The 23,278-nt window shown below is 37.8% G+C and overlaps 4 protein-coding genes across 6 annotated transcripts; 3 read left to right on the top strand and 1 right to left on the bottom strand.

Annotated features, from left to right (window-relative positions):
* Positions 1-3,410: 3,410 nt before the first annotated feature.
* Positions 3,411-4,467, top strand: LOC137745877 (histone H2AX-like). Its single transcript, XM_068485911.1, has 2 exons — positions 3,411-3,708; positions 4,105-4,467. Exons 1-2 carry the CDS (start codon positions 3,505-3,507, stop codon positions 4,324-4,326), a joined length of 426 nt encoding a protein of 141 aa, XP_068342012.1. The 5' UTR covers positions 3,411-3,504; the 3' UTR covers positions 4,327-4,467.
* A 1,305-nt stretch (positions 4,468-5,772) lies between these two features.
* Positions 5,773-9,894, top strand: LOC137745687 (probable protein S-acyltransferase 17). Its single transcript, XM_068485688.1, has 10 exons — positions 5,773-6,083; positions 6,184-6,277; positions 7,003-7,097; positions 7,179-7,346; positions 7,466-7,538; positions 7,643-7,695; positions 8,133-8,224; positions 8,326-8,378; positions 8,816-8,941; positions 9,165-9,894. The coding sequence occupies exons 1-10, from the start codon at positions 5,935-5,937 to the stop codon at positions 9,441-9,443; spliced, it is 1,182 nt and encodes a 393-aa protein (XP_068341789.1). The 5' UTR covers positions 5,773-5,934; the 3' UTR covers positions 9,444-9,894.
* Positions 9,895-10,451: 557 nt separating this feature from the next.
* On the top strand, positions 10,452-13,404 carry LOC137745636 (cyclin-L1-1-like). Of its 2 annotated transcripts, none has more exons than XM_068485623.1 (7): positions 10,452-10,589; positions 10,702-10,875; positions 10,986-11,067; positions 11,428-11,568; positions 11,777-11,946; positions 12,087-12,357; positions 12,657-13,404. In XM_068485623.1, the coding sequence occupies exons 2-7, from the start codon at positions 10,724-10,726 to the stop codon at positions 13,191-13,193; spliced, it is 1,353 nt and encodes a 450-aa protein (XP_068341724.1). In that variant the 5' UTR covers positions 10,452-10,589; positions 10,702-10,723; the 3' UTR covers positions 13,194-13,404. The 2 variants fall into 2 exon arrangements, with proteins under 2 accessions (XP_068341724.1, XP_068341725.1); XM_068485624.1 differs by having other exon boundaries at positions 10,463-10,595.
* Positions 13,405-16,191: 2,787 nt separating this feature from the next.
* Positions 16,192-21,251, bottom strand: LOC137745738 (protein BONZAI 3-like). Of its 2 annotated transcripts, XM_068485740.1 has the most exons (16): positions 20,903-21,251; positions 19,738-19,785; positions 19,461-19,609; positions 19,316-19,364; positions 19,164-19,220; positions 18,681-18,860; positions 18,462-18,596; positions 18,292-18,353; positions 18,075-18,171; positions 17,873-17,987; positions 17,701-17,777; positions 17,368-17,505; positions 17,081-17,245; positions 16,876-16,989; positions 16,689-16,785; positions 16,192-16,502 (listed from the first exon to the last, which is right to left on the bottom strand). In XM_068485740.1, exons 1-16 carry the CDS (start codon positions 21,062-21,064, stop codon positions 16,366-16,368), a joined length of 1,782 nt encoding a protein of 593 aa, XP_068341841.1. In that variant the 5' UTR covers positions 21,065-21,251; the 3' UTR covers positions 16,192-16,365. The 2 variants fall into 2 exon arrangements, with proteins under 2 accessions (XP_068341841.1, XP_068341840.1); XM_068485739.1 differs by having other exon boundaries at positions 18,462-18,860.
* Positions 21,252-23,278: the final 2,027 nt, after the last annotated feature.

Genomic DNA, 23,278 nt, shown 5'->3' with positions numbered 1-23,278 from the left:
AAAAGTAGCCTCGCCAAAACTGAAAGAATTTCAAATCAGTGAAAGAAGGAGAGAATATGGAGTGGTAGGCTGCAGTTAGAAAACAGAATGAATAGAGTTGTACGTGGAATTGTGTGAGGAAGAAGTTTGATCAGAAAATGGGGGAATAGAAGATAGACGTGTGAGTTTGAAAACTGTATGGAAACTGCTATGCAGTTTGAAAATCAAACGTGCTAATCCTGAAGATTTTTCTCCCCACGTTGGTTGTTCTCTCTCTTAAAATGGAGGAGTTATCTGTTTCTTTTTCTTTTTCTGTTAATAAAACAAATTTTATATTTTTGTATTCTGACAAAAATGTCCATGAGTTTTTTAATGTATTATATTGCGTCGGTTTTTGTTTTTTTTTTGTTTGAGGGTTATTTTAGTCTAGAAATTTTTGGTGAAGCCTTAAGACACCAAAGTCGATTGCTGGCTTTCTAATATTAAAGATTAAAGATGAGGTGGCAAGCTTGTCCTTTTATATACCTTTATTATTGCATGTAAAGTGGGAAAAACTAATATCAAAAAAGAGGGAAAAAATAAGAAGATAAAAAGGAGAAAAGAGAAGGCAGTACTAAAACTGTAGCAGGCATTAGGAAAGGGAATTGGATTCCATCCGGATTCACTTTGCTCTACATCTTAATTATTCATCGTATATCGTGCGGTAATAAATTATTATTTTTTTATTTAAAATTAAATACAAATAATATCTGACGAAAACTGACCGTACGATATACAATGAACAACTAAGATATGAGGATTTCTAGAATTTCCACAAAATGAATCCGAAGATGATCCTCTTCCGAAGGAAAAGCAGGTGCATCATCATCTTTGTAGTTCTGGAGTCGGGACTCAAGTGGTCGTTGTCGATGAAGCTTTCACCATCAAACTTCTACTTGGGGTGGGACTTTCACTTATTGTTGTAGCCCACTGCCCCTTGCAAGCATTCGAGTAAGTGCTAGGTCAACAATTAGGAACTGTTCTTGGATCCGTCTGCCTTTAACCCCTTTGCCTTTCCTTTCTCTTTTTCCTTTCTTCATCCTTCCATCTCCAAAGGAAAGAGACAAACATCCTTCTGCCTTTCCTTTCTCTTTTTCCTTCTGCATACTTCCATCTCCAAAGGAAAGAGACAAACTTGCTAGTTGTTATCATCATCCCACTCAGTCCCCGCTTTGTTTGAATACGTTTTACGTGGTCACAAGACTTATGACGTGACGAGAAAAATACTAATCATGTGATATAACGATGTTAGGTGATGAGAGAGATACGTAGCTATATAATAAGCCAATAAAATTACCCGCGTTTTAAGAATGTGGGAAGAAAAAGTCTGTCGTACGCAACCATACCTTTACTTAATTATATAACAATTATGCTAAAAAATGATTATGTATTTCAAACCAATGAAGTCGTGAATGAAATCTTCGTGATTTGATGTTCTGTTACATACACAATTTAATTTATTTGTTAATATTTATTTGAATGACTAGATGATCTTTAATTAAAATTAAGAAATTGAACATTTTTTATCGTAGATTTTATTTGGTCTATGATTCACATCCCTCTCCTTTTCCCTTTATCTGCAGTCTTGGCTCCGCTGTTGCCACTTTCCAGGTCGACGTGTTCATGGTCTCTCCCTCCCCCTCTCTTTCATTCCTTTTGGGCCTAATGGGCCTGCATTGTTGTGGGTCTGGACTCTGGACTATGAAATGGGCTTAGATTGGATAATTCTTGTTCTTTCCATTTAGGGGAAGTTGGACCACGAGCCTGATAAGATCAAACTTCCGACTTGTCTTCGGCATCCATAGAATTTCTCGGTTAGTTCTATGGATGGCCGAAAGACAATTCTCAGTTGTTTATTGGCAATGATAGAGTGTCTAGAGACAATTTGCGAGTGTAAAATCGCAAAAAAGTTGTCACATCATATCCAACAAGAATAAGATCCCAATCCCATCATTTCATCATGGACGTGAACATGGGGCGAGAAATATGTGACATCGTCGCAATATCCCAACCTATTCACGCACGACCGTGCTTCTTGTCTCACTCAAACGTTATCGCACGATCAGTCTGAGATACTTCTATGAGCTCACGATGATATTTTCGTTGCAGAAAAGTTTTTTTTTTCCAATAAGGGAGTCCAGCAGTAATTAGACCTAGCTGGAAATGGAATTTTTTTTTTCCTTTTCCTCCTCCCACAAATCCAAAAGTAAACAAGAGAATGTGATTGCTGGATCTAATAATCAAATGCAGTACGATAAAAAGTGTCATTACGGTGCACCCTTCACTGGAGAGAATCCTCTTTAGATCCATTTTGTGGGAATCCCACATCCTAGCCGTTCATTGTATACTGTGCGTCCAATTTTCGTCAGGTAATATTTGTGTTTAATTTTAAATAAAAAAAGATCAAATAATTTCTAATCGCACGATACACGATAAATGACTAAGATGTAGAGATTTCTAAGATTCCCATAATTTGGATCGAAATGGGATCCAAATCCCCCCCCTTCACCTTCATTGCTTGTCAGTCTTATCCAGTTCTCACAGATTCGTGCAGTTGGAAGCAAAGCATCTCAAAAGATTGCTGGGAATCTTGTTTCGTGGGCCCAACCCAAATAGTACTGGTAATAATCTCCCGCACGCTTGATCAATTGGGCTACGGATTTTGACTTAAAGAAAAACAATTGAGCTCAGGATCCAACGGCCCAAAACGTAAAGACTTAGGCCCAAAACAATTGACCGACTCAACAAAATGTGTATCTTGCCCATTTCCTTCCGCTCTTGCCTTGATTGGATGGTGATTTTACACATTCCGTTTTACTTCTTCTGTACTTTTACAATTTTTTACATTTGTTTGTGCTTTTTTAAGTTATACGATTGGTATGTGGTTATTTTGAATAGAAACTGAATGAAATACAAGTAAATACGTGGGCAAATGATTATTTATATTCATTTAGCGGGGAAATTGACTAATATAAAAGTTTGTGGAGCAAATCGTGCAGTAGAACAGAGTTAGGGCGGAGGGGGATATTGAAAAATACTAAAAATAACAAATGACATTTAAAATGGGACATTTGGATGTAAGCAATTGGCTATTTGTATGTTCAAAGGGAAAATTGGCCAAAATAAAGGCTTAGGGACCAAATCGACAGTATGTAAAAGTTTAGTGGGGCGGGGGGCAATATGGAAAAATACTCCAACGAAAGAAAAGTCTCACAAAAGGAGATAGCCAAAGAGGTGGACTATGAAAAAGAAATATTTAAATTCCCGCGAATTTCCACACTGGGTGCCAGGCTGGCAATCCGTGTGCCTACCCTCCCACCCAATCAGATCACAGCGTCACCTCCTATATATTCCAAACCCCCAACCCATTTCAATTTCGCAAGCACCATCTCTGTCTCGCGCGTACTTCTCTGTCGCCAAAGATTCGATCTTTTTCTAGGGTTAGGGTTTATCTGTTCGCTATTTCTGTGATTCCGTCGCAGGAAAATGAGTTCGAAAGAAGGAGCGTCGACGAAGGGAGGCAGAGGCAAGCCGAAGGCCTCGAAGTCCGTGTCGAGGTCGCATAAGGCTGGCCTTCAATTTCCGGTGGGTAGGATCGCCCGATTTCTCAAGTCTGGAAAGTACGCCGAACGTGTCGGTGCCGGCGCACCTGTTTATCTCTCCGCCGTGCTAGAATACCTCGCCGCTGAGGTTAGCTTGTTGTTTATCTGTTGGTTCTATTGTTTTTGGTTTTGGGTTAGATTTTGATTGTGTAATTTCATGTTTTTGGAATTTGGGTCGATCTAATTATGAGTATAATTTTCTGGGTTTAATCGGATTTTTAGAACTGAGTGCAATAACGTTCTAGGATTCATATAGCCGATCTTATTTAGTGGGAAAAAAGCTTTGTTGTTGTTGTAATCCGATTTCTGGATACAAATCGGTTAAGTAATGTGTTATTAGGATTTGAAATTCAACATTTGTTCGTTATTGGTGGGTTTTGATTCATTGGAGTTTGATTGGTTAAGATTTTCATGTTTTTTTGGTATTGTATATCTCGAACTTTAATGGGTTTGATCTGATTTTTTCTTGTGAAATTTTGTTTAGGTGTTGGAGCTCGCCGGAAACGCTGCAAGGGACAACAAGAAGAACCGCATTGTACCAAGGCACATCCAACTTGCGGTTCGGAACGATGAGGAGCTAAGCAAGCTGTTGGGGGCAGTGACCATCGCCAATGGAGGAGTGTTGCCAAATATCCACCAAACCCTCTTGCCTAACAAGGGTGGAAAAGGCAAGGGCGATATCGGTTCCGCCTCTCAGGAGTTTTAGTCTCTCTTGTGGAATGGAGATGATCAGTCGCTGCACTCGTATGATATGATGGCATTCTTTTTCCTTCTTTTAGTTGATCTTGAGATGTACATGGGATTTCTATGACGTAAATGAAATGGTTGTGTTAGGCTTGTGATCGATTTAATCCACTTTCATCTATCTTCATAAACGATAGATTGCCTTCATAGTTGAGCGTCCTGGCATGAAGAAGATGGATAGTCTTCGTAGTCGGGCGTTCTGGCATGAATTTGAATTGGATGTCCGACCCCATAAAAGTTTGAATAAAGAGGCTACGTCTCTGAATCAAAGGAAAAATGAGAAAATGCGAGAAAGAATCGCAACCCGTTTAGTTAGAGGTGGGTATCGGGTGTTTTGAACGTAAACCTGCTGGCCAACCCAATGGGATTGGGCTGCCAATGTTTGAAATCAATGTCACCCGTGGAAATATTCAAACTACCCCCAATGGGGTTGGGCGTAATTACATTGTTCCATGTATTAATCTGTAACAGGTGGAATTAATGGGTTTTTCACTTGTAAAAAAGTATTATCAAAAGCGTACAAGTGAAAAACCCATTAATATTAAGTAAAATTCGTTAATGAGTTATTCAGTGCTATAGTATGGTGATATTATTCTTCATTTATAAGTGAGAAGTTTTAGGTTCGAATGTTGTAGATGGCGAATTCGATATCAAATTAAGTTGTTCATTGTGTTGCTTCCCAACTCTTCTTGTGTAAAATATATTGTTGTACTTAAAATATATATATATATACACACACACACACGTTAATGAGTTTTACCATTGACTGAGTTGCAAATATATTTTAATATAATATTTAAGTTGGAAATTGAAAAATAAATGAGAAAAGATAGTAGTGGGGGAAAACATTATTGAAATTGGATTCCAAACTTAAGATTATCAACGAAAAATCTTACATGAATTTTTTTAACCTCACAGTGCGATGAAGGTAAAAGTAAATAGATTTTATCACAACTTTTGCACAAATTTACAAAATTGCATAAAAATCGTGATGATTAAGTCCACATTTGAGTGCAAATTTTGTATTTTTAAAAAAGAGTTTTCATCATGATTAAGAAAAACTTTATAATGCAGTTCTCACCATTTATTGAGCCAAAAGTATATTTCAATAGAATATTTAACCCAAAAATTGAAAATAAATTAAATAAAATAATAGTGCGACTCAAAACATTAGCGAAATAGGACTCTATCCTAAAAGCTATTAACAAAGAATATTACATGAATTTTCACGACGCCATGGGACATTGAAGGTAAAAGCCTACAGATTTTTTGACAATTTTTGTCCTACCTTGCAAAACGGCCTAAAAACCGTAATCGTTGGTATTTACAACACTATCATTTTTATAAAAATATAAGCCTGTTTTTTTGGATTAATTTACAAATTTGTCCAATTTGCAATTGAGGACACATTCTTGGTAACGACGTGCTGTCAGCAACTGCAAGTCCTGAAATCAACCGGCGGCCCTTTATCTCTCTCTTCTCTCAGTCAGTGAGTCAGTCAGAGGAGTGAGAAACAGTACAGAAGAGAGAGAGAGAGAGAGAGAGAGAGAGAGAGAGAGCGAGAGAGAGAATGGAGGTACAGTGGATTCTGGTGTGCCATGGTTTAGTCACACTGCTCGTTCTAGTCTCCTTCCTCTGCGGCCAGTGGCCCATCTTCGACGGCACCCCTATCCAACGCATCAACCACTTCCTCACCTTCGGCGCCTACGATTACTTTCAGTTCAGCACCCTCTCTCTCTCTCTCTCTCTCTCTCTCTCTCTCTCTCCCCCCTCCCCTCTCTCTCTCTCTCAGATTTAATTTCTGATCTTTTTTGTGCAGACGGTTTGTTGGGTTTGTGTTTGGAGCCAGGGGGACAAATGCCATAGCCTCCGCAGAGTATTTCTGCTGCGATCGACCCAATCCAATCTTACAGGTTCCTTCTTTTTCCCACCAACAGAATTGAATTACTTTTGTGATTGAAATTTGAAGAATTTTGGAGAAATTTGGGTTCTGGTTGGTTGAATTTGTTCATGAAGTTGTAATTTGTTTGGGAATTGAAATCGTGGGTCCAGTTATGGGACCTTCGGGTTCACGGTGTTGTTGCTTTTGGTTAAAGTTGAACTTAGTTTTATCGGATGATTCAGCGAAAGAGATGCGGAACAGAAGTGGTGGCTTTCCTAAATCAATGGTGTTTTAGTACTTTAAATTCTTGGTGAGAGGCTGATTCCGGTTATCCTTATTGTTTTCATTAAGGTTTCTGTATTTTCGCCTCCGCTAAAATATCTAAATTCCACTGCCCAACTCTATCCTACATCAGAAAGGTTTTGTTTTTCACGTTTATATGCATTTGCAATGGCATTTTGTTCCATTTGGTAGTGCATTTTGTTGAATTTCTGGCTATCTAGTTGCTTAGAGTAAGTAGGAAACGGAAAATTTTTGGGGACGAGTTAAGGTGCGAGGAAATGTGGTTATACGAGGAACTTGATGATGGAGGATCTGATGCTCCCAAGTTACGGTATTTCCAGTTAGAGATGTATGAATGTGCTTAAAGTTTGTAAATTTGAAAGAATCATTAGGAATTGCTCAATAATCAGTCACTAGGAAGTAGGTGGGAAATTCATTTTGCAATATTAATCATTAGCTTTCTGCACATTGTAGATCATGTATTTTGCAATAGTAGGAGGAACCTATTACTTGGTTGCAACTTCTTCCTTCCGTTACATTCCTGGCTATTATATAAGTGAAATTCACAGGTATGCGTCATGGATTAAGTTTATGTTAAGTTTTCCATTTTCTTTGTACTGAATCCTCTACGCCATGTTTTCTTATTTCAGGTATGCGAGCTTGTTCGCTGTTGGAGTCGGTGTTCTGCTCTTTCTATTGGCTAGCTTTTCTGATCCAGGAACTGTGAAAGCTGATAATGTTTCTCTGTATCTATCTGCTTATCCTTATGATAATATTATATATTCTGAGAAAGACTGTTCAACATGCAAAATTCCAAAGTGAGTTCTCACCGCCATGGTTATCATTTTTAAAATAAATTTATGCTGTTTGATTTTTGTTCCTTCCCTTTCTTTTCTTAATTTCTCTTTTTTGTTTGTCATTCTCCTCTGTGGTTTAGACCTGCTAGGTCAAAGCATTGCAGCATATGTGATCGATGTGTTGCCCGTTTTGATCATCATTGTGGATGGATGGTCTGAAACTCTCTAAATATTCTTCTTGTTTCCTCCATTCCCTCCATATTTGGGCATTCCATTTGTTGCTTATTGTAAATTTGACCCCACTGTTTTTATTGCAGAATAATTGTATAGGTGAGAGAAACACCCGGTACTTCATAGCTTTTCTTTTGTGGTGAGTTCTATAGTGATGCAGCAAGTGTATGTTTATTTGTGTTGTGTGGCCTTTTTTTTCTTCACTGCCTATGCTTCCCAAAGAATTGATTATGCATGTTGAATTCGGTTTGAGAATGTGCTTACTGATAATCAATGTTATCACCTAGAATCTCTGGTTGAATTTTAGCAATCCAATCTTGGCGTATGATGTTGACGTAAATAAAGATAAGAAAACTTTTAAAACTTATGGTCTTTGAAGTTTTAAATTTGTAGGGCATGGATTTTTCCGTTTCACTCTTGAAATTCACAGCCAATTACACTGGAGAAACTCCAAGATTGCTGTCTTAAAGTTACTCGTCTAAATGCTCAGTCAATTTTAACTTTATTATAGCTGTGAGGTAATATATTGTAATCGTTTATTTGTTGTTTGTTATCATTTATCTAGTGCTTTTTCAGGCACACTTTACTTTGCATATATGGAACAGTGGCCATTGGGTTAATTCTTGCTGGACAAGTTAAAGAATTCAAAGTTATTGATATTCTAACCGGTAAGTTGATTTGGTAAATTAATTATCATACCAAGCCCCCTACTTGGTTGTGTTGCATCTGAACCTAACTGATGTTCCTTTCCTTAATTTCTTCATTGCAGTTTATTATGGTATAGATAATTCTTTTCGCGGTTTAACACCGCATGTTGTGCAGGTATGTTGCCTTGTTTTGTTATGGGAATTGAGACGAGCAATAGCTTCCAATGATAAATAATTCAGTTTCTGAAGTTCAATATCATTTTTGCATATTGCTGTTCTCGGCATATTTGAAAACATTTATATAGCCATACATAACAAGTGAAAAAACTTGTACCCTCTGCTCATTGTTAAGCTGACTTACTGTACTTCTGGTGATCCCTTAGCCATTATTGTGTTTCTGGATACAACGTATTGAAAGAGCCTGTCTTTACATGGAGGTGACAAATAACGTTTCACTTTAAACTGGTAGAAAAGGCCTAGTTGGACTTCACCATCCATATACTTTTAATGATGTCTCCAATAATGAACTGTAGGCTTGAGATATCGGTTCTTTTTATTACTTTGGCTTTTCTGTGTCGCTCATTGCTTAATTTTTTTTCTGATGTTTGACAGTGGTTGTTGGGCGCCTACAACACTCAAATACTTCTAATGGTGTTTCTGGCAATTGTTTCACTACTATTGGCGGGTTTCTTTGGTTACCATGCAAAACTTTGTCTCACAAACACTACAACTAATGAGGTCTATTTCTCTCTCCAACTTTGCTAATAATTTAATTTGTTAATGTCTTGGTAAAATTCCAAAGAAAGATAGGATAGAGTTAATACTTAATTAGGCGGGGATGGTTCATTAGGCTTCGCCGCTGCAACAGAAGGACTCCCGGGAGATAAGAATGCTTTAATGAACATGGCTACTTTCGTTGCTGAAACAGTGGAACTTAGCATGTTTACTTCTTTTGAAACAGACTTTCAAGTGGCAAGACTACATAAGCTGGCAGAGGAAGCTGAATGAAGCAAGGGCGAGTTCTGCAGCACTCAAAGCAAGTATCAATGGGACAGATAGTGAAAGAAAACCTCCAGAGAGCAAATGGAGAGCCATTTTCCGAAGATCACCACTCAAAGAGGTGGACGTTGTGGTTAAGAATAACATGTACGATAAAGGATTCTTCCAGAATATTCTTGAGGTCATTGTTCCCCTCTCAAGAAGGCAGCTGGCTTCGCAAACCAAATCAAAGTCTGGCTAAGAAAGACTTCTGGCTTGCTGTCGATGTTGTATGCTTGCTTCTCGTTGTTTCTTCCACCAACTGATCGGCTTCAGAGCCTGTCAACCCAAAATTTGTCATGGTTAGATGGCCAGCAACAGCAAGAGACGGAGGGTTTTTGCTGTGCGGATGTAGCACGATCGGATGCTTGTTCTAGCGTTCTGTAACATAACTGATTCTTGCGGATGCCTAGGGGCTAGGCTGAATGTGGTTGGCGGATTATTTTACAAAAGTCGATTTGCGTACAAATGTTGTCATTTAGCTCAGGGGATTTTGCTTGTATAAAAGGCTAGCCAGACATTTTTCTCTTTTATTTTCTGTAACATGATACACTTTACTCACTTATTCAACGTAAGAATGATTGGATGATGCAATTATTCTTTCTACTTGCATCGCTATGATATTTGATATCTTCGACTCCCACTCCGGGAAATCTTATCACCCATTGTATCTCGTTACGTTACGTGATGAGAGAAATTCATACATGTTGACATAAACTGAGAATGGTTAAGAATCTCCACTCGCACTCTCATGGTTGCTAGATCGAAGCTTGTATTTTTACAGCTGGTCAAAAAGTCTAATTTGGGCAAACAAGAGTTGATTGAGTTGGTAAGGATCATTTTCTTCGCTAGATCAAAGCCTGAGTTGAGTTCTGCTGCCAACAATTCCTCTTGGTAGACGATCTGTGAAAACCAAAAAAATGGCTAAGACTCTCTCTATAAGCCCTCAAAAAGACTTGTAATATGCCTTAACTCTGGAATGGGATGACTTCCCCTCCTCCTAAACTTTTTTAGCAAACAAAAAAAATGGCTAAAATCTTCAAAGAGACTTGTGATATGCCCTGGCCTTGGGATGGGATGGCTTCCCCTCCCCCTAAACTTTTTTTGCATAAAAAAGAGTCTAATTTGGGGTAAAACTGTAAAGGAAGTGCAGTAGATGTGCAGGAATTAAAAAGAACACAAAAGTTAAGGGGCCAAACGAAAACGACCCAAAACAAACAGGGAGCTGAACCTAAAACAGACCGGCTCTTTACGACGTCGCTTAACCACCGTTCTGAAAAGCTCAGAGCCAATTTCTTCGTCTCATGCTTCTTCTCTTCGATTAACTTCTGGGCAACCAAAAGGGGAGGTAAAGGTTCATTCTCTTCCCTTCGATCAATTTTTCTCTGTAAATATCGAAACTTTTATTTTAATTTTTTTCAGATTTAATTGAATTTTTTTGGAAATTTAATTTTGTGCAGAAGCTTGTTAGGGTTTTGGACGATGATATACACGGCGATAGACACCTTCTACCTGACGGACGAGCAGTTGCAGAACTCGCCGTCGAGGAGGGACGGGATTGATGAACCCACGGAGACCACGCTCAGAATCTACGGCTGTGATTTGATCCAAGAAAGCGGAATTTTGCTCAAATTGTATGCTGTTTCCATTTTTTTTTTTCGTTTAAATTTGTAGCAATTATGGTTCTTCTTTAATATGAGGGTGAATTACTAAATTTTGTTTTGCTTGATTTCATCACTTGTAGACCTCAAGCTGTAATGGCGACTGGTCAGGTTCTGTTTCACCGCTTCTATTGCAAGAAGTCCTTTGCTCGCTTCAATGTCAAGGTATTTGCTTTATCTGTGCATTTAATTTATTGATTTATTGCGATTACCTGAAGCACTCCACCGCGATTAGGAGTGTTCGGTGTACTTATATCTTCGATTTGCCTCATATAGTTGTATTATAAGACGTTGTTTAGCAATGATTGATTCCCTTTAACTTTTTTCCTCCTAGTTTTTTGTTATGTGTGCTGATGAAAATGTACCTCATACAATCGCATACAGCGTTTGTTAGGAAAAAGATGTCCGCTGTAGCTGTAGTAGGTTAAATGAGTAGCTTTTTATCTCTTTGTTTTCTTTTGGTATTCTCCAATCTCTCGTTTCATATTTGCATTGGTAATTTAGTAATGTGATGTTTTCTTGTAGAAAGTTGCGGCTAGCTGTGTGTGGCTTGCATCGAAACTGGAGGAATGCCCTAAGAAAGGCAGACAGGTGATCATTGTTTTCCACCGGATGGAATGCAGGAGGGAGAACCTACCCATTGAGCATTTGGATCCATATTCAAAGGTTAGACCGATATATGCTATATTTGTATAGATTTCATACTACAATCATTGTTTTTCATTATCATCCTTTTGAACCCAGCGGATCAAATTTATTGTCTCCCTCTTTGGTGTGCACAAGTGAATGGTTTTAGTCCTTTTATTATCACACTTATGGAGTTCGTAGTAAAGCATATCAAAGTTTCAAGCTTTTTGTCTTTCTGTTTTTCCAGAAATATTCGGACTTGAAGATGGAGTTGAGTAGAACAGAAAGGCATATTTTGAAAGAGATGGGTTTCATTTGTCATGTTGAACATCCTCATAAATTCATATCGAATTACCTTGCCACTCTGGAAACACCTCGGGAATTAACACAAGAAGCCTGGAATCTCGCAAATGACAGGTACTTCTCTCAACATACGCCAATTGCCAATTTACTTTGAGACCTTCGAAGGTGTTTATTTATTTAAAATTTTCTGTTTTGCTTGGTATATGTATAGATTCTGATTGTTGGTTAAATTCTCACGAACTTTTTACTTGCAGTTTGCGCACAACATTGTGTGTTCGATTCAAGAGCGAGGTGGTTGCTTGCGGTGTGGTTTATGCTGCTGCTCGGAGATTTGAAGTACCACTTCCTGAAAATCCGCCATGGTGGAAGGCATTTGATGCTGAGAAATCAGGGATTGACGAAGTTTGTAGGGTTCTGGCTCATTTGTACAGCCTTCCTAAAGCAAAGTACATGCCGGTCTGTAAAGAGGGTGACTCTTTTACATTTTCTAACAAGTCATGGATTTCGTCTCAGCCAGTTACAAAGGTAATTCTGACTTGTTTTCTTCTAATTTTTTCCCCTCCCTGTTATGATTTATTTAGAGCCTGGGGGCTCTATGATATTCTCTCTTATCTCTGCAGTTACCATTTTCAACAGCTTATTGCATCTTGATACTGCAAGTGCTGCTGTTTTTCTCTGGGAAGGTTCTTTAGATTCATACAATCACCTGCTTATCGGTGATTTAACAGCAGCACTGCTGGCTGCAAGCAAGAATGCAGCTGGAGAATATGAAGAAAATGAAAATTACATAACGTGGATTTTTCTTTCTCATTGCTGTTTTGTAGGACGTTCCAAAGAATGCTCCCGCTCCCGCAGCTATTGATGATGCCTCTAATTCAAAGGATACAACAGCATTGAATCCTGAATCTGGTGGATCAAAGGGTGTGTTGGTCAAGCTACCCGTTGACAAGCCAAAGGACTCCAAACAGAGTGGTGATGAATCCAAGAGCATGGCTGTTGAGGGAGGGGCAAGAGAAGATGTCAATATCAAGTCCAAGTCTGAACACCGCATAGAATCAAGCGGTGATAAAAGCAAGGACAGAGAGAGGGACAGGGAGAGAGATAGGGAAAGGGACCGGGACAGGGACAGAATAAAGGCTCGGGATCGTGATAGGGGCAGGGATTCTGACCGGGAACGAGATCGAGAGGAGGCCGAGAGGGACAGAAACAGGGATCGGAGTCGTCGTTCAAAGGATAGAGCAAAAGATTCAGGGGGGCATTCAGACAAATCGAGGCATCACTCATCACGCGATCGTGACTATCACAGTTCCTCGTATTCTTCCCGGGATAAGGATCGCCATAGACATCATTCGTATGCTTGAACTAATCGTCAAGACGCCTCTCCTTTCCCTTTAAGTGAACGAAACTGAACGTACTTCGGCTGTATTTTTACAATTTTTCAGATGTAAAAGTGAATTAGATTTTGGTAGGATGTGTGCAATGCACAGCATTGATCCTTCTAAATCTTGATTCTGTTGTTGGATAGTTGAATTACTTGTGATATCCTTACATCCTTCTTGGTTGAGAACCAAACTTGTACCTCTGAAGTGTCGTGATTTCTGCACTCTTTTTTGTTTATGTCTACACGTGAAAACAAAACTAATAATTTTTTTATTTTAATATGTATATAATAAGTGCGTGTATTAAACTTGAGAGTACAACTACGGTCTTGTTTGGAAGTGCTTTTAAAATGATTGAAGACGTTTTTGATGAAAATGTTTTTCAAACCAATTTGTAATAAAAATACAAGTAAATCCTGAAAAATCATTTAAAGTGCTTTTGGAATCTAAAAATATTTTCACTAGGATAGTGCCAGAGAGATCAAAATTTTAAAATCAAATGATGTGATTATTGATGATTGAATTGTTACTTAAATGTTGATTCGTGCTTATTACTTATTGGTTACATTTCATTAAGTCTGCAAATTTGGTATAAAATTTTGATCTCCCCATCATTATCCTTTCACTAAAAACGTTTTGCAATCATTTTAAAAGCACATCCAAGCGAGACCTACACCACCATCATAACATAATTACTAATTATAACCAATTAACTAGTGATTAGCAAACTAATTATTTCGTGGGTAAAACTTGTAAATCCTCATATTTTCGAAAACCGCTCTGCGCAGTTTGGCTTCCTCCACTTCCAGCTTCAGCTGCTCGTCACTCTCGAGCCTCGTTTGGTCTACAGGATTGGATTCAAGCGTGTTAAACACGTACAGCATGCAGTCCGGAAACTGCTCAAACCGGCCTTCCTCGATGCGGTTCAAAGCAGCCCTTCTCTGAGTGCAACTGCAACCCAGCACGAATATTCGAGTACGAAATGTCGTGTTTGGACGATGGACTTTACCTATGGGATCCAGCCCATCTTCATCTTCTTCAACGGGACGATTTCCTTAAAGTCGTTTTCGGGATGTTCGGATTGCTATCTCTGAGGGAAGGCCGAGAAGGCGGCACGACCGCCACCAGAGTTGGTATAACAACATGTTCATATTCATTCTCCGTACTCCGGAAGAGGTAGACATTGTTGTTATTGTCAATAGTGTCGATACGGAGCTTTAGGCCTTGTTCGAAAGCTTGTCGGAGATTAGAGAAGTCCCTCTTGAAGTTGTTGCGCACTTGTTCCAGCTGATCCCAGTCTGCTATCCTGAAAGGCAACGCCGCCTTCATTAGGTCCTCCGCCAAATACTCCGCTCCGGTCGGCTGGACCCACTTTCGCTTTTGTAACGGCAGATCAATGTTGGTGGCGAATTGCTAAACTGTTCATCCTCCACTTTATCTTCCTCGTTTTACAAGATATTCGCAACAGGTTTTGCCGTCTTCTTAAATCAATTCCACCCCTAAAATTTTGCGCTAACATCCAGCTCATTTATCTACTCAGTGAACAGTAATAGATCCTAATAAACAGTAATAGGCTAAATACATCTCCACTCCTAACAAAAAATAATTAGTCCATTTTATTAAAATATGATTACATAAAATGAATCTCCAATTAAACCTTTAAAATAATGATTTTAATACGTTTTAAAAACTTATTTCCTTACCTAATCATTTGACCCGTTCTCTCTCTCTCCCTCCCTCTTTCTCTATCTATTCTCTCCCTCTCTCTCTTTTCCAGCTCATTCCCGTGAGCTCTCTTCTCCTTCCTCTTCAAAACCTTCAACAAATCAAACACAAAATATTTTTTTTCTAATCCCTGGAGCTCAAGGAACCCAACCATGGCCTTGCATGCGGCATCGGTGCATGGTGCGAGGTCCTACCATTGAAGTCAAGAGCTTGAGCTCTCCTCAAATCTCTCTCCCTTTGTTCGCTTTTGCAGGTCCAAGGGTTTCGGTGTTGCTAGATCTCTCTCAGCGATTTGAATTCTTCTCCGCGTTCAAACGCTCTCTCTCTCTCTCCGCGGTAGACTCACACTTTACGGCTGCATCACATCTGTAGATCCAAGCCGCCGATTCCATCCCTGACGTCAGCATGGCGTCATATGGGTCAGTCCCAAGGTCTATCAATTTTGGGCTGGCCTGGAGACCAGCTTGGGCTGGGTACCAGGCAATCCCGTGGGCTGGAGAGACTTCCCTAGGTGCCGGGTCATTTTTTTTGGCTGTGTGCCGGCCTATTCCACCCCCGGTGGAAGTGCTCTTAACTCCTCCATTCCGCATTCTTTTTTCCTTCGAGCAAAAACGCTTACAAGTGAAAGTGCTTCCTCTAATAGAAACAACTGTTTTGTTCCCCCAGTTCAGTTAATTTCTGTTAGGAAAAAGAAATCAAATTATCGCATGCTAAAATAGGCATTTGGCAAGCAGGATCCCGTTTGAAATTTGCTTTTGGATAGGCAAAAATGTTTTATGACAATAAAAAACGCTTCTAGTTAAGTTTTTAAAAGAAAACTTATGTGTTTTTGATCTGAAAGCAACTTTTTTATGAAGCAGTTGAATTAATCAAATTTTTACTGAGGACTCGGTCAGAATTTTTTTAAAGTACTTTTGCGCTAGCAGTATTAAAATTCAAAACTTTTTTAGGACTCATTCGGAACTTACAAACAAAGCACTTGGAAATAATTTTTGAAGAAGCATCTCATACGCCCTTTTTCAAAAAACACTTCTACAATATATGAGTACTTTCATTTTGTTGTCAACCGCAGTCTTAAGCATTGTTAGTTGTGATGAAAATTTTTACTCATGCCAAAAATCATCGAGGCAGATGCTTGGACTGCAAGAAAGAACAAAATTTAGAGATTTTATAATTTTATGATAGATTCTAGAATTTGATGTTTATCAATCGATGAAATGCTTTGTAATATCAATTGTTGTAGTATCCAGCATTCGTATCTACATTTCACACTGCATTAGCATGAACGCTCGATACTACAAAGTATTTGTGATGTCCCTTTACAAGGGTGCAAAGATTTGCCATCGTTAATGTGGCCTCTCTCTATTTTCCCCATTGGATTCCAAAACCATCCTTAACTAACTAAACATGTTTTGTCCCGGAAGATTTGTCATAGAATTTCTAAGGCGCGTGATGCTTGAGCAGCGGCATTGAAGGTGAGCGGCTTGATGTCCATGGAACGCATGTAACTCAAAAACTGTCCGGGCAGCTCTTCCAGAAGACCTTGAACAACAGAAATCTGCCCACCTGCAAACAAGTTACGCTATAATACGAAAGAAGACCCGAGAAAAAAAAAAATTTACGATTGCCAATTTAATACAGGTTGAATGAAAGTCTGAACACAGTTCTAGTAAGTTCGCATCACACGATGTTGACGTGCACCTAAGGTACAATGGATGTTTAGAAAAAGAAATGGAGGTCATGGATACTTACTCTGCACATCTCTCATCGGAACGAACTGGACAATGTCACGCGTAGCTATGCGACCTGTAGAACTTTCTAATCGTTGCCCGTTGTCAGCGTCAAGGATCTGCCAAATACAAAAGATTCAGACAAAACTTCATGATATGCAGAAATCAAAAACCAGTATGTGAAAATCCTGAATAAACACAAGTATTACCTCCATTTGTTTGAAATCCGCATTACCAACTCCAACGATGAGGATTGATAGAGGAAGATTAGATGCCCTCACCAAAGCATCTTTTGTTTCTTGAAGGTCAGTGAGGATTCCATCCTAGAAAACAAGATGGCATTTATATTATCATTTTTGGTAAAACAAAGAACCGAGGAGTTAAAAATTCAATTTGAATTCGCCGTGCTCTTACTGTTATAATGAGCAAGACGTAGTATTTGTTGTTGTTGGACGAGAGGGACCTGGCGGCAATTTCTGCAGCCCTGTTAACCACTTGGCCAAACAACGTCGGTCCTGAGAGAGCAACATTGCGTAGAGCATTGGCATAAGCAGCCATTATGCCTTCAACTCCGACAACCTGTTAAATAAATGACACAATTGAATTTACTGAGATGGTTAAACAAAATATAGTTCAGTTATTGAATGAGATTGCAAACAAAGGGTAAAAGAGCATTGCAAAGAGTTAAACTGCTCCTTTACCTCAGATTCACTTGCATTTCCATTCAAGTTGAAGCAGTGTGATACAGTTCCATTAGCCGTCCTTCCTCCAAAGCCCAAAGCAGGAAAACTCTTATCTGCATCGTAGAACTGAATGACTTGTCCTACTTCTGTTATAGCCTGCAAATGACATCGTTGATTTACCAGACAACATCTAATCAATCAATATGCTTTCGCTAAATATTGAACAGAAAAGTACCCATAACAACAAACGCTCGACAACAAATGACGTTAATTATGTACGAATTCAATACACGTCTGCAAAAAGAATATGGTGGATAAGATAGAACTATCCCTATTGAAGCACATGCTTACCTGCTGGTAAGAATTCAGCCGGCCATACGGATCAATATAGTGCAAAGACTCGGGTTTTCTAGGATCTCCATTTGAACCTGGACAAAATTTAATATTTGAAACAAGAAAATATATCAAACCCATGAACTTTTGCAGAATGAAGACTGATACTAGACTATCAGACATTGCTTACCCGTAAAATCAACTGCAACCATGAAGTTAAGCTCAAATCCACTAGATATATAGTCAACAAAGCTGAATTGTTCCTTCTCACAAAATTGATCCACAAATAGCTGACCCTTCAAAACCTACGTTAGCATATTACAAAGCAAACGTGAGTAAATTCAAATTGACATGAAATACTAAGGAATTGGACTGCAAGATTGAATAAATACCTTTTCATGACCCGCACGAGAAGATGGAATAAAAAAGTTCACCCCACTTTTTTCTTTGAATAGTTTTTCAAGGTCTGCTACTGATTTTTGGAGTTTCCTGAGTAAAACGAATAGAGAGGTTAATTTCAAAGCCTTCATTTTTTTGTGTTCCAGGCACAAAACAATGATATCATGCAATAAGTAACAAAATAAAGAGCTGGAACCAATCAATAATTACCCAATAAGAATGTGGTTGCCATCGCTGTTGAAATCAAAACACTCAATAACCAGTGGGTTGTCCTGCATCAAATTGAAGAAAGTTAAATGATCTCTCTATCTTATTTGTCAATTACCAAAATTTAAATACTCTAATTTAACAGGTAACCAAGCAATAATTCACAAGCTTACCTTGCTTCCGAACTGTTGCATACTCAGGCATAATGGTTTCCAGGTCGGGTTTAAATTGTTATCCACCACTTCAGTCTTGCAAATTGGAATAGAGCCCCCAGTCTCAACAGTCCTTGATATTCTTAAGAAAGGATCCTGAAGTGAAGAATCATACAATATAAGAAAGAAACTTGTATATACAAGTAAAATGATCCCACGAAGCTTCTTTGAAATGCATACGCTTTTAGAAAAGAGATCTTTGTTGTCCAAGTGGGCACAGCGGAATTTAATCTCTACAGCACTCCTAGAAGCAATAGTTTCCTCGGCATGCACAGTGAGTGTTCCAAAGTTTCTCAAACCTCCATGCCCATTTTTTCCTTTCAGAGTCAACGTTAAACTTCGATTTTGTTTAGTCACAATCTGCCATCAGAAAAGAGAACGAGCACACAGCAAACTATAAATTAGATTCCACTTCATTTACTTGAAAACTATGAAATTTGAGGTACTGATTTCAATACATTTTGGGCAACATTTTGCATATGATTAAATAAAGGAAACCAATATAAGCTATATCGATATCTTTCCTCAGCTGCATCAATGGTGAGCAGTGCAGTAACTATTAACATTGGAAATTAAACATGAAAAGAAACACATAACTCGAAGTATTAATTAAAATACATATCACACCAGCTCAATGAGCTGAACAGATTTCAGGAGAATTACCTCTGAAAGGACACAACTGCCTTCTCCAAGAAACTCTTGATCCTTCAAATTCAGAGTCTGCAAGGCAACAAAATAAGAAGGTTAACACATGAATTGTATTAGGTTTTTCATTCTAAAAGAAATGCTGAAAATTCAAAGAAGTCTCGTCCTACCTTTACAGGTACATTGTGGTATTGTGTATCAACATCGTAGACACGGAATCTTGGAGGAGAACACAAGAAAAGAAAATAAGTAAACGTCTGATAAACTACAAAGATATCTTCAGAAACAATGCTACAGAAAATATGAGAAACTTACATCAAATTCTGCACCATCTCGAACTGATAAGCTACTGAAACTTTCTGTATCCATACCGGATTTAAATTGTTCAGTATGACTTCAGTTCTCCCGAGTTCCTCTAGCTTACCATCATTCTTCTTGAGGTATACAATCACCATAGGATCACTCTGAAAGAAAACCAGAGAATTTTTTAGCCTCGATTGTAAACTCATAGCGGCCAGATGACACTGTTACAATGACTTTGTTACTAACTTAGATAAATGTTATCACAAGTAAGGTGACATGGATAACATACCTTTGAAGTGACGTCAAGATTGAGTAGCTTGGATGCTGAAAAGGATAACTGTAGCACAAAATTGAAAAACATTAACACAAAAGAACAAAAACAACAACCAAGCCTAATTCACTAAAACTGGCATCAGTTGTATGACTCCTAGTACGTCATTGCGCTCAGTTTTGAAATACAAAAGGTGAAAGACAAAATCCAGAAGAAATAAAGAATCAAGGCTTTTGGAATTTGGAATTTGGACCGAGCAAAGTATCACATTGTAAAAAAGGTTGTCTTACGGTCCCTAAGTCAACATTGGCATAACAAAAAAAATGTGAATCTTGCTAATGTCCTGTTTGTGTGAGACCCTCTGTAAGCCATTTTGCAATTCAGCCAAAAGGAGGCGGCTCAAATCAACATGCAGCCTCACGTAACAGTACACCAATCACTTGCGAAACATGCATGCAAATAAACATGATACACATAAAGTTGACAATAGTATTTTGGTGAAACATTTGGAACACATTGTAAACCAAATATGACTTGGGTCCTTAATATTGGGGGAAGTCTTATTTCAAGCGTCCAGATTTCATGCCTTGTCCAATCACTCAATAAGATGTTTGCGCTAACAAGCATATAACCATTTACTTTCCACTCAAATAATCATATAATGCGTTTGGATGATATGTTGAAAGTCAATAACACGTGATGTGTTTATTAATAGACGGACGGGGTCAGACCGCTTAACCAGAGTCTCACCAACATTTGGATGAGTGGGTATTGTGACGCTTGGCATTTTAGTGGGTATTGTGGATACATGGGTAACACGCCACCTTGCAATGAACTATGAATGAAACTTCATCTTCAAGACTTCAACAATATAATAGTAAAATGGGCTCAACTTTTCAATTTTCTCTGCAACCAAACAGTAGAAACTCTACAACAACAAAAATAATAGTAAAATCGCCTGAATTATCAATTTTCTCTGCAACCTAGCGGCAAAAACTCTACAACAACAAAACAATTCAATAAAGGACGATCTCAAGCCAACAAGACTCTCATTTTGCAAGAGTTGGGGACCCTTGCTTTGAGAAATTCCAGAAAAACAAAGAATTAGAAAATTCAAAGGTTCGTAGGTGCAAAGATTTGAAGGGAAATGGATCGCTCGGCAGAAGCAGTGCCGGAGTTGTACCTCGAGTTGCGTAAAAAGCGGGTAAGCACCATGCGCCCTGTAAAATAATTCAATGGCATCATTGTGAGCGCCGTCGTTCTTGGCGTTCGGTTCGGTGGGCCTCGGCAGGTCCCCGCCCACGGCGTCCTTGCCGCCCCTGACGTCCGAAAAGCATCCTCCCATCTCTTTCAATAAAATATCCCAATCCTTTATCCGTACTCTCTCTCTCCCCTCTTTCTTCGTCTCTCTGAAATTCGAAAACCCTAGAAGCAAATTGCGACTGTTAATCGCAAAATCAGTCTGCTAATTAGGAGATTTTGCGTGATTAAGCTTCGTTAAACCCTAAGGATTATGGTATTTGATTCTTTGCGATGCGCATGTACGTATATACAGGACCAGAGATATTTTTTTTTTTTTTTAAATTAAAATACCTTCTTCACCGTTGGATTGATTTTAATAAGATCGTTAAACCCTAAGGACACTGGTATTTTCACTTTCGTTGGACACTGAAGGATAATTTCATCGCAGCTTCAGTCTATGGAATTTACCACAAGTAATTCCAAATAATGAAAGAAAAGTCCTTTTTCAATGGAAAATAAATAAAAATCTTAGACAAATATAATAAAATTTACTTAGCTTCTCAATTTGAGTAGAAGTTTTGAATTTCCTACATGGTGGATTTACAAGTATTTATAATCAGAACTGTTTATATTGTAAATAACTATATAAAGATTATATATGCGAAAAATTATAAATTATGAGATCGTTCAGTTATTGAATTGTATAAAAACATCTAAATTAATTTTGTACAAGCATTACGAATCATCTATCTATTTGTTAAAATTGATTGACTAAACTATTTTTTAACTAATTTTTTTTGTAAAAATATCTTTACAAAATGAATTATTATATGAACTGTTCTATTATCCTATAAATCTGCCAACCATTTCTAAAAATACTTATTTAAGTCATAAAATAGTTTTAATATTAAGAATGAATAAATTAATTTTTTTTGAATTTTTTTTAATAAACAATATGAATGAGCTAAGTCTTACAATGGGCGACCATAATAATGTGGTTTAAATACACATTTGACGAATCGAACAGAAGACCTCTAATTCACAAGTGGAAAAAAAAAACCCCTAGACCATAATACTAACTGGCAATATTTTGTACTTTTAAAAGAAGGTGAATTAAATCATAGTATTTTTTATACTTTGCAGCTTGGTCGAGTTGGCAATATGGTACTTCCCTTTGTCTCAAGTCCAAATCCTCATTTTTGTAATTTAGTTAATTTAATAAAATATTTTATTTTTTGTCAAAACAAAAGTTCTTTTTTTTTTTTTTTATAAAGAATAATACAAAAGTTAAGAAAAAGAATTTCACTCGCCTACGTTTTGCTATTTATTAATGAAGTTCACTTTTTTTTTGCTTAACTATTAATGCTGAGTTGATCGTTTCTTTTTATCATTTTGGGAAAAAAAATTTCATGTTGGGAAAAAATTTTAATTATAAGAAAAGGAAGCAACAAAACGTGTGACTGCTCACCTAATTTGATGCCCTGTGAAGACGTCTTTTGTATGAACCTTCAAATTTATCTAATGGTGAATAAATTTATGGATTCAGATTATTCTAAGTGTTTCGGTAAATAGAAACAATATAAACCCATAAGTTTATTCACTATTAGATAAATATGAAGATTCATACGAAAGAGGTTCTCACAAGTAGGGGCAAATTCACTTTGGGGCAAGTTGGGTCACTTGACCTCCACAATCTTAGAAATCCTCCGTGATGCGTTTGAAAATCTTAGATGTTCTTGAAAGATGTCCTCCAACTGCTTTTTGAATTGCCTTTATGGTTCCTAGGCATGATAGTTGCTAGCCTTATGTTTTTGTATGTGTTGCTATAGGAATTTGTCAATAGGCGCACTCGGCATATATTGGCATCAGTCGGCAAGTTTGCTCAAAAACTACTAACATCAATAGACATGCTTGCGCGAAAGATGTTGACATGTGTGCAATACGAATTAACAAATGATCTTAGATCTACCAAGGCTCGATAAAATACTAATTTGCTTGACATTCGGCCAAAAATTTTTTTGCTCACTATTCTTATTGAACCCCTCCCAATATATTTCATCGATCTACCATTGCTCACAAGTCTTGAAAATGAAGCTTTAGGTGAGCAAGCGCAAAGGATAATCAAAAGCAATTGAACGGTCTATACCGAACTCCAACTTCAACAACAATCCTCCACACCAAAAAAAAAAAAAAAAAAAAAAGACCACAATAATGAAGAAATAAAATTAAAATAATTTCTTAAATTTTAAGAAAATGTTTCATGAATTACTAATTTTCTAAACCAAATTAGTGAGAATGATATGACGCACAATATTTG

This window comes from Pyrus communis, chromosome 9 (assembly GCF_963583255.1).
Source record: "Pyrus communis chromosome 9, drPyrComm1.1, whole genome shotgun sequence".
Taxonomy (NCBI): Eukaryota; Viridiplantae; Streptophyta; class Magnoliopsida; order Rosales; family Rosaceae; genus Pyrus; species Pyrus communis.
This window is presented reverse-complemented; position numbering and strand designations above follow the sequence as displayed.

What these genes read in the sequence shown, in the direction of transcription:
- LOC137745687 (XM_068485688.1), top strand. Translation starts at nt 5,935, where the DNA reads ATGGAGGTACAGTGGATTCTGGTGTGCCATGGTTTAGTCACACTGCTC. An exon ending in TCAACATGCAAAATTCCAAA is followed by an intron (nt 7,347 to 7,465) that starts GTGAGTTCTCAC and finishes TCTGTGGTTTAG; the next exon opens with ACCTGCTAGGTCAAAGCATT. An exon ending in CAAACACTACAACTAATGAG is followed by an intron (nt 8,942 to 9,164) that starts GTCTATTTCTCT and finishes CTTTTGAAACAG; the next exon opens with ACTTTCAAGTGGCAAGACTA.
- LOC137745738 (XM_068485739.1), bottom strand. Translation starts at nt 21,064, where the DNA reads ATGGGAGGATGCTTTTCGGACGTCAGGGGCGGCAAGGACGCCGTGGGC. An exon ending in CTCGTGCGGGTCATGAAAAG is followed by an intron (nt 17,988 to 18,074) that starts GTATTTATTCAA and finishes ATGCTAACGTAG; the next exon opens with GTTTTGAAGGGTCAGCTATT. An exon ending in CGGATTTCAAACAAATGGAG is followed by an intron (nt 16,786 to 16,875) that starts GTAATACTTGTG and finishes TGTATTTGGCAG; the next exon opens with ATCCTTGACGCTGACAACGG.
- LOC137745636 (XM_068485623.1), top strand. Translation starts at nt 10,724, where the DNA reads ATGATATACACGGCGATAGACACCTTCTACCTGACGGACGAGCAGTTG. An exon ending in TTGCTCGCTTCAATGTCAAG is followed by an intron (nt 11,068 to 11,427) that starts GTATTTGCTTTA and finishes GTTTTCTTGTAG; the next exon opens with AAAGTTGCGGCTAGCTGTGT. An exon ending in CGTCTCAGCCAGTTACAAAG is followed by an intron (nt 12,358 to 12,656) that starts GTAATTCTGACT and finishes GCTGTTTTGTAG; the next exon opens with GACGTTCCAAAGAATGCTCC.
- LOC137745877 (XM_068485911.1), top strand. Translation starts at nt 3,505, where the DNA reads ATGAGTTCGAAAGAAGGAGCGTCGACGAAGGGAGGCAGAGGCAAGCCG. An exon ending in TAGAATACCTCGCCGCTGAG is followed by an intron (nt 3,709 to 4,104) that starts GTTAGCTTGTTG and finishes AATTTTGTTTAG; the next exon opens with GTGTTGGAGCTCGCCGGAAA.